This window comes from Megascapheus bottae, chromosome 1 (genome assembly GCF_031878675.1).
Source record: "Megascapheus bottae isolate mThoBot1 chromosome 1, mThoBot2.hap1, whole genome shotgun sequence".
Lineage (NCBI taxonomy): Eukaryota > Metazoa > Chordata > Mammalia > Rodentia > Geomyidae > Megascapheus > Megascapheus bottae.
This window is the reverse complement of record NC_143509.1, coordinates 194306-203513: the sequence shown is the minus strand read 5'-3', so window position 1 is coordinate 203513 and position 9208 is coordinate 194306. Positions and strand designations below refer to the sequence as shown.

At 63.6% G+C, this 9208-nt stretch overlaps 1 protein-coding gene across 1 annotated transcript; it reads right to left on the bottom strand.

The window, feature by feature from the left end:
• Positions 1 to 798: 798 nt before the first annotated feature.
• Positions 799 to 9208, bottom strand: Map1s (microtubule associated protein 1S). The gene is made up of 7 exons (XM_090334111.1): positions 9081 to 9208; positions 8503 to 8604; positions 7157 to 7239; positions 5877 to 6017; positions 3375 to 5649; positions 1740 to 1951; positions 799 to 1614 (listed from the first exon to the last, which is right to left on the bottom strand). Exons 1-7 carry the CDS (start codon positions 9178 to 9180, stop codon positions 1459 to 1461), a joined length of 3069 nt encoding a protein of 1022 aa, XP_090190237.1. The 5' UTR covers positions 9181 to 9208; the 3' UTR covers positions 799 to 1458.

Below are 9208 nucleotides of genomic sequence, written 5' to 3'. Positions count from 1 at the left end.
ACAGTGCTACTCCTAGTTTTCTGGTGGTTAATTGGAAGTCTCAGGGGCTTTCATGCCCAGGCTGGCTTTGAACCTCAATCCTCAGATCGCAGCCTCTTGAATAGCTAGGTGTGTGCCACTGGTGCCAGGCCCAAAGCCTGGAGGCCAAGTTCCTAAACCACAGGCCACAGTTACCTCATGGAACATCCACAGTCTAAGTATTTCCTCACAGTAACCAGAGCAGAGCCCCACCTTGGACAGAGGCATGGTCAGTGCAGCCGCAGGCTCTGAACAGTAGAGAGAGGTGTCCTTCTTCTGAAAAGCAGGCACAACTTGTGGGGTTCCCGAGGCCGCTGGGACAGCAGATCTCCACCCAGCAAGGCATATGCTTTCTGAGGAGACTGGCCCCAGCTGCAGTCTGAACCCGATGCCATCTGACCAGGCCCTCTGCCCTGTGAGCCCCCAAGGGAATCAGTTCATGGAGGGCTAGGTGGTGAGGACAGAGCATGGGCAGCCTGGGGTTCCACTCCAGCACGTGTGTGTAACAATAGACCCCAAACACAGAAAAACAAGAACTTAAAAGCCACAAATATAAAACATTTGCAGAAAAACTGCTCGCAAACTAATAAATTGGTAGGTACTTAGAAAGCACTGAAAGGCTTATCACCTCGTTTGTTTTTTTTTTTTTTTTGGCCAGTTCTGGGCTTGGGCTCAGGGCTTGAGCTTTGTCCTTGGGATCGAACCTGGGTCTTCATGCATGCTAGGCAAGCACCCTACCACTAGGCCAAACTCCCAGCCATCACCACCTGTCTTTTTTTTTTTTTTTCCCAGTCCTGGGCTTGAGCTCAGGGCCTGAGCACTGTCCTTGGACTTTCTCAAGGCTAGAGCTCCACCACTTGAGCCTCAACACCACTTCTGGCTTTTTCCTATGTATGTGGTACTGAAGAATCGAACCCAGGTCTTCATGCATGCTAGGCAGGCATTCTACCACTAGGCCAAATTCCCTGCCCACCACCTCTCTTTTAAAGAGGATTTTGAGCAAGGTACTGACTGGTGGCTCCCATTTGTAATCCAATTACTCAGAAAGCTGAGATTTGATTGAGGTTCAAAGCCAGAGAGGGAAGGCAGGTCCAATAGGCTCTCACCTTCGGAAAAAGAACAAAACGTGTTACAAAGGAGGGAGGAGCACTGCCCAGGCTTCAGAGCTGAGTCTTGCAGGCCCGGGCCAGACCGTGCCTGCTAGTCCCAGAGCCCAGGCCAGGCAGGCCTCCGGAGCTCAGCGATATTGCACACCTCTGGGCCAGACCTGGCTGCGACCCCACCTGCTGACCCCCCTGGTGGAAGGGGGTGCAGAGGGGAGTGGAGCCCCTGGGTAGTACAGCGCCCTGCAGGGGAGAGAGAGCACAGGACACTGGGGCAGGCTGGAGGTTTATTCTGCTGGGGTGGTTTGGGGGGCGGCAGTGTCAAGGGGGTCGGTGGCTAAAACTCCACCTTGCAGGCCGGGAAGGCCTCGTCCTGCATGGAGACCATACTGTTGCTGCCCAGCACGGTGACGCCCAGCGCCTGGTGCCGGGCGTGCGTCTCCTCGTACCACCGGTGCATCGCGGCAGAGTCGAAGGTGGGGATCAGGGTCACCTGTGGAGACAGCGGGCTGCGGTGGGCCACGGCGGCCGGTGCCCACGGCCGCCCCCTGCACGGCCCCGTGTCGGCCGCCCCGAGGCCGCAGCAGGCGCTCGCCCCCCCCCCAGGCCCCGCCGCACCTGCAGGTCGCGGTCCCAGCGCCGCTTGCCGGCCAGCAGCGCGTCCAGCACGGCGCGCAGCCCCTCCTCACGCCGCCGGTCCCGGCCGCTGATCACGTAGCAGAGCGCGCGCACGCGCAGGAAGAACTCCTCGTTGGCCTGGCGCGCGCCGGCGCCGCCCGGCAGGTAGGCCAGGTCCAGGTACACCGGGGCGGGGGCGGGCCGCGGGGTGCCTGCGGGCGAGGGGCGCAGGGTAAGGCGTGACCGGCCGGAGGGAGGAAGACGCACCCGGTGGGGACACGGAACCCCCATACATGGCGCCCTCCACCGGCAGGGCAGCGCGGAGGGGCGTGGCCGGCGGGGAGAGGGGCGTGGCCGGCAGCGGAGGGGCGTGGCCGAGACCCCGCCCCGCCCCGCTCCGGGCGGTGGGCTGCGCCCCTCTGGTCCTGCAGGGGCCGGAGGCCCTGAGCGCTCTCCCCGAGGAACCCAGAACCGTCCCAGAGACCGCTGACCGCGCCCACTGCGGCCCCCGCCCCACCGCACACGCGCCAGGTGCGCTCGCACCCCTGGACTGCACGAAGCCCGGCCCCAGGAAGAAGGTCGCCAGCTGCGGCTGCACAACCGGACCCTGTCTCAAAAAACAAACACAGGCGCCTGGCGCGGGGGCTCCCGCCTGTCATCCCAGCTGCTCAGGAGGCTGAGATCCGAGGACCCCGGTTCAAAGCCAGCCCAGGCACTAAAGTCCCTGAGACTTATCTCCAATTAACCTCCAGAAAACCGAAAGTGGGGCTGTGGGCTCTAGGGGAAAGGCGATAGCCTTGAGCTGAAGAGCTCAGGACAGCGTTCAGGTGCAGAGTTCAAGTCCCAAGACCTGAACACATTGGGGGCCAGGAGTTTGGCCTAGTGATGTTCACCTACCATGCACAAAGACCGGGATTCCATTCCTCTCTACCACATAGTTAGAAAAAGCCAGAAGTGGTACTGTGGTTAAAGCAGTACAGCTCTATCCTTAAAAAGGCCCAAGGACCCTGAATTCAAGCTCCAGGACTGGCCCCTGCCGCCACCCCTCGAAAGGAAAATGTGCAGACAGGGACAGGCATGGGGGCTCACACCTCAGTGCACACTCACTGCAGCTACTCATACATGTAAGTAGGAGAACAGAGGTTCAAGGCCCCCCCAAAAGAGCCAAAGCACATCTGAACCAACAAGCTGGACATGGTGACACACATCTGTCACCTCAACTACATGGACGCCCTACCGTGGAGTTAGCTCCAATAACAGACCACCAGCCCACCAATGGAGAAGTGTCAAGTCCTAAAATCCTCAGAAACACCAAAAAAGAAAATCCAAAGTCCCAAGAGACGGGCCTGTGACTTGGCAACATATACCTTCTGTTCACACAGGATGGGGAGAGGTGGGCTCCAGGACCCCGGGGTCTGCCTTGGCCTCCACCTCTGGCGGGGGCAGCAGTCCTGCACCCATGGCCCTTGGGGCCAGAGCAGAAGCAGCTCTTGCTGCCCTGAAGCTCTCTGTGTGGGTGGCACCGGAGGGGACCAGCACTGTATTTCCTGGCCCTCCACTCTTGGTGGCTGCTGGGGAAGGGGAGCAACCCCAAGGAGTGGGCGGGGGGCAGGTGGGGTGGGAGCCCGGACTCACCAGCAGCCCTTGAGGTGGTTTTGGGGGCGGAGGGCCTCCTGGTCAGGGGTGCCCGGACTCCTCTGTCGCTGGGCTCGCTGCGGGCACTAGGCGGCCGGCTGGCTCGGTCTGCCCCAGCCGGTGCCTTGGCTTTGGGCATTGCTGTGGACACAGCTTTGGGTGCGGTAGTGGCGGAGCTGGGCCGGGCAGGAGTTCTCCGGGCGCGGCTGGTCTCTGTCTGCCTGGCTGACTTGGCGGGCATCGCGGGGTCCACCATGCAGGTGCCGGCCGGGCCGGTCAGCGGCAGGGGCACGTGGAGGGGTTCTGGTGGTGGGTCGCGGCCAGGGGCGCCACAGCCCCGGGTGTCATCATCGGAGTCCGGCCCTGGCACGGCGGGCAGGGGATCAGAATCGGACAGTGTGGGCAGAGACTCGCTGACAGAGGTGGGTGGCGTCTCCTCAGGACCTGCGCGTTCCTGGGAGCGGCTGCTGCCATCCGAGCTGCCAGGGGAAGCTGGTGGAACCGAGGCTGGCAGGGCCTTGCGATGCTCGAACTCACAGGGCGACACCAGGCACAGGTCCACGTCATGTGGGGATGCAGAGCGGCGTGGACGGGGACCACGCAGAGGAAGGCATAACCCCGTGTCACCAGGCGGCAGTGCCTGCTCAAAGGACGTGGACAGGGACTCGTCTACCTCTGTGGAGTGTGGGGAACCCACCTCGGCGGGCAGTGAAGGCGTGGTGCCTGTGGGGGAGGCATCCCCACCTCGCAGTGGGCTCAGGGACAGGCGGCTGCGCTCAGGGCTGTGAGGTGCCCGCTCTGGGCTGGCAGCTGGAGCCTGCTCCGGAGTCTCCTCCGGGCAGGTCTCAGGGCCAGCGGGCAGCTGTGGGGCTGGAGAGGGGCAGCGGGCGGCCACAGGGCTGGGTTCCCCACACGGGAGGTTAGGGGGGCTGCGGGGACCGTTCTGCACTGGCCGGGCCCCTAGCTGGGGAGCACCGGGCGGCCTGCGTGACCTGGGGGCGGAGGCTGCCTTCTTCAGACTGGGCACACTGGCGGGGGCCCGGGGCTGACTCCGGGGGGCACCTGGCTTGGGATCCTTCTTCGCCTCTCGGAGGGGTCTGGTTTCCTTCTCAGTCCGGCGCGGGGCCTCTGCCCGGATGGGCTCCTTTCGAGCAGTCGCAGTGCGCTCCAGGTTGGGCCTGGCAGGTGTGGGGCCTGTGGGGCGCAGCTCCCTCTTGGAGCCATTATCGCGGGAGCCCAGGCTCTCCCTGCTGTCAGCTCGCGGTGGGGCCTCCAGGTCTTGGGGTGTGACCACTGGCTCCCGCAGGAAGGCCAGGTGCTGCAAGCCTAGCAGGCCGTCCAGGAGGCGCGCGGGCGGCGTTTGGCCTGGAAACAACACCCGCACCACCTTCTCAGTGGGGCTGGCGGGGAGCCACACAAGCAGGGCGCACACAGAGCCTGTGCCCCCATCTGGGTCCTCAGCCTCGTCCCTGTCTGCTGGAGGGTGCAGCACGTACAAGTCCAGGCGGCCCACACCCATCTTCCGGAAGAGGACGGTGGGCTTGGCAGGCTGCGGCCCACAGCGCAGAGATAGCGGCGCGATGCCGAGCTGGGCTAGCAGGCCCAGGGCCAGCACCGCCTCGTCCTGGCCACGCATCAGCCGGGATGCCGCCTCCCGGGCGTTGAGGAAGACGACACCCAGGGCGGGGGACACCAGGCGCCGCAGCTGGTCCCGCCAGGAGGCCCCGCGTGCAGGCCCAGCCACAGCCTCGGCACCCCCGACCTCGGGGTCGCCGGCCGCCGCCTCTCCCGCCGCCTCTCCGCGCTCAGCCACCTTGCGCTGCAGCAGGCTGTTGAGCCCCGGGAGGCTGTCGGCGCCTGCGTGGGTCACCAGCACAGCGTCCACACGGTCCAGGTGTCTCACCAGCTTCCAGAAACTGGACTTGGGGTTTGAGCCACCGTTGACCAGCACTGTGAAGCCATTGACGGCGAAGAAGGCAGCATCCCCGAGCCCCCCAGGAAAGACATAGCAGCAGGGTGCTGTGAGCCTGAGGAAGCCGCCGAAGGAGGGTGGCTCCAGCAGGTCGAAAGGGGAGGGCAGCTCCAGGGACTCGGCCAGGTATTCCAGGAACTCCCGTAGGCCCTCGGACCCGGGCAGCCGAGCAGGCGGGTTCAGCCGGAGCTGCAGGCCTGGCAGGCTGGGCGTCAGCTGTGCCCAGTCCCCAACGGTCGGGCAGGTGATGGTGAGGGTGGGCGTGCCTGTGGTTGGAGATGCGGAGGCCAGGGCATCCTGGACCTGCAGAAGGAGGAGTGAGGAGCCTCCTGCAGCCAGGCAGCACCCTGACTGGATAGGGGCTCTTTAAGACAGGCAGAGAACCCTGAGGGCCCTGGGGCCTCTGGGGCTGGGGCTCACCTCCCTTCCCTGTGAGTTCCCACCGGACACAGGGCTGGTGCTCCCAGCAACGTGGGAAGGTCCTGCCCCTAGTCCTACTGCCGAGGAGGGGCACCAGGTCTCCGGCTTACCTCTCTGTCCTCCAGGACCTGGAGGAAGTGGTGGGGGGAAAAGCCCCCTGTCTGGAGCAGCAGGTCTCCGGTGTCCTCTAGGCAGGGTCCGGCCAGCACCAGCAGCTTGTGAGGGGCAGGGTCCAGCAGGAGGTTCCGGAGCTGGGGACAGCAAACTCCCTCTGCAGTGAGGCAGTAACACTTCCCGTACCCCACTGTGGCCAGGTCTGCAGTGGTAAGCAGCCAGGAAGGCCAGCTCTGGGCCTTCTGCTGGCCTTGGTAGCCCTTTTTCCTCTATCTGTCTGCTCCAACACCTCCTCCTCCTCCTCCTGGAAGTCCTCCAGGTGCTTTCTGTGCTCCCAAATCTCCCTTTTCCTGGGCATCAGCCCCAACCTCACGGCCCTCACCCGAGAGCGCCATCCCAATGGAAAGCCACTTTCCTTTAGGGGATTTTCTGAGTACCAGGATTCCTCATATCCCTCCAGCTCGCTTGGCACTGCCTATGTCCTGCCTCATCTCTCCTGTGCTAGAATTACAGGTGTATACTAAGTACCGGGCTCAAAAGAAAGCATTTTTTTTTTTTTTTTTTTTGTGGGTGGTGGGGCTTGAACTCCAGGCCTGGCTGCTTCCCTGAGCTCTTCAGTTCAAGGCTACCACCCTACCCCTTGAGGTTCAGCCCCACTTCCCATTTTGTAACTGTTAATTGGAGATAAGTCTTTTGGTCTTTAGTGGCCCGGGCTGGCTTTGAACCACAATCCTCAGATCTCAGCCTCCTGAGTAGCTAGGACGACAGGCGTGAGCCACCAGGCCCAACTAAAAGGAAATATTTCTGACCTAAGGAACCCACCGGTAATGAAAAGGATCCATAGGCCAGGCACCAGAGGCTCATGCCTGTCATCTAGCTACTCAGGAGGCTGAGATATGAATCTGTGACACTCTCGTTAGCTCTCAGTCAACCAGAAATGGCACTGTGGCTAAAAATGGTAGAGCACTTGGATAAAACAGCTCAGGGACAGTGCTCAGGCCTACAGTTCAAGCCTGACTAACAACAACAAACACACAGAAAACAAGAGTCTCTACTGGGTGTCCCTAGGGCTCGGTCCTGTACATCCTTCTGATGTATGATGGTGAGAAAGGAGTACAACCCAAGAGACTCGCTGCATAACCACCCAGATACATGAGATTCTGAGGAAGGGTGAAGACAGCACCACAGGGGTCCTGCTAGCCCCGCTGAGCAGGGCACTAGCCCCCTTCCTCCTAGACCACCCACCCTCTCGGGTGGGAGCCATGGGGCCTCTTACCTCATCGCAAAGGGACCTGTCTGATGGGTTCAGGAGGACCAAGGTTTCCAGAGTCTCTCCGCGGTGGTGCAGGCTCCGCTGGCCTGTGGATGATCGGGCCAATACACTGCTCAGGGCACAGAGTCTTCTGTGTGACCCTTGGGTACCACATCCCCAGGAAAACCACCCAGGGGTCATTGGGCACCAGGTGGGGATGAGAACTGGAAACCCCAACGACCTGTAGGCCTCACTCAGGAAGCGCCAGTAAGCAGAGGCTGGGCCCGATCTGCAGCAGGAGCCCTGAGGGGGCCACTGTCACCTCCATCCTACAGACAAGGAGCCTGAGTCCGAGAAGGGCCGATGGCACCCAGCAGGGTGGACAACCGGCACCCAGAAGGTTGGACAGCCAAGAGGAAAAGAGCTGCGTATGTGGCACAGAGGTCGGATTATGTGGGGAAAGGGGCTTGTGGGCATGGTCCAAGTGAGAGCAGGGCTGTGCGAGGGGATGGGGCAGGGCTGTATGGGAGGAGCATGGGCCACAGAGGGGCAGGGTTCATAGGAGGCCTGAGCATGGCCCATCAGGTGCATGGCCTGTGCAGAGGCAGGGATGTGTGGGTGGGGCGTGGGCCCCACAGAGGGAGGGGCTGTGTGGCAAGGGAGAGGCTGTTCAGGGCTGTTCTAAGTGATTCTCAATCCAAGCCTAGAGTGACCCTCTAGCACAGCCAACCCTCAAGGGGCTTTTTATCAGTGAGGAAACAAAGGGGGGTAGGGGTAGGGAGCCCCACAGGCCACTCAAATGGGATTTCCAGGCACTCTCTGCCCTCAGGAAGCCACCAGGACCCACTCAGACAATGAGGCGATTGAAACTTCCTTCCCTTCCAGCAGCAGTGACTCAACCAACTGTACAATCAGGGCGGGGGTGGCAGCAATACACGAACTCTGCCCTGGGCCGCCGTCGGTCACCTCGGGCAGACTGCCCGCCCCCTCCCACACCTTACAGCCCATCTAGCTGGTGCCCACTGTGTATCCCTGTACAGGCTCACAGCCGCAATCGGACATCAGCCCTGGCCCAAGGACAAGACGAGAACTCTGTTCCTCCTGCTCAGTGTCCGGCCAGCCCGAGCCCCACATCATTTGTTCAGTGGCCTGCTAAGGGCCCCTCTCATATTTTCCAGGTACCCATATCCAATGCATCTTCTCTACACAACAGGAGGAAAGTTCCTGCCTGGTGGGCGCTCCGGATCGGGGCTCCGCAAGCCTGGTGGTCACTGTGGCTGACGGCGGGACCCATGCCCGGGCCTGGCTCGGGGCTGTGCCTCCGGGACGCCCCTCTGGTGGGCCCCCAGCCTGCAGGTGGAGAGCCTCACCTTTCACGATGTTGGAGAAGGTGGCTGAATGTCGGGACACAAAGACCTTGAGCTGGTCGTCCAGGCTGCAGACGCTGGGATCCACATCCCAGGAGCGGACACCTGGGCGGGGGCAGGGGAGGGGGATGTCAGCCTGGGCCCCACCCCGGGGCCGCACCCGCTCGGGGCCCTCGGGTGACGCCGCTGGGCGGGCAGACCGGACGGCTCGCTCCTCCCTCCGCCCCGGGGCCGCCCAGCCCACGAGCTCGGGCGCATCCGGGCCCAGCTCGGCCCTCGGGCGCCCAGGGCGTGGCCGGCCGCCGCGGAGGAAGAGCCGCGCCCGCCCGCCCGCCCGCCGTGCCAGGCCGGCAGGTGCGCCGTGACTCACCCCCGAAGGTGCCAGGCCCCCGGGCGGCCCAATTAGCTGCGCCGCGTGCGGCGGCCGGCTCGATCCGCCCCCCCCGCGGCCCGCGGGCTCCCGTCCCCGCCTCGGTCCGCCCCGGGGCGTGGGGCGGCGCGGGGGCGGCCGAACCCCGGCCCGCTGGCTCCGCGCGCGGCCCCCGCCCCGGGCCCCGCTCTCCGCCCAGGCCCCCGCAGACCTCGCTCCAGTTCCTCCAGCACGTAGGCCAGCGGCCCCGGGCACGCACACTCGCCGCCCACCACCAGCAGCAGCGAGTTCGGGGCCTCCACCGCCGCCATCTTCGCGCAGCCGCACGCCCGGGCGCCG

Excerpts from the sequence above, each read along its gene's own strand:
- Map1s (XM_090334111.1), bottom strand. The coding sequence starts at position 9,180 with ATGGCGGCGGTGGAGGCCCCGAACTCGCTGCTGCTGGTGGTGGGCGGC. Across the intron at positions 7,240-8,502 it reads CTTCTCCAACATCGTGAAAG|GCCAGCGGAGCCTGCACCAC; the intron begins GTGAGGCTCTCC and ends GATCATCCACAG. Across the intron at positions 5,650-5,876 it reads AGGTCCTGGAGGACAGAGAG|GTCCAGGATGCCCTGGCCTC; the intron begins GTAAGCCGGAGA and ends CTCCTTCTGCAG.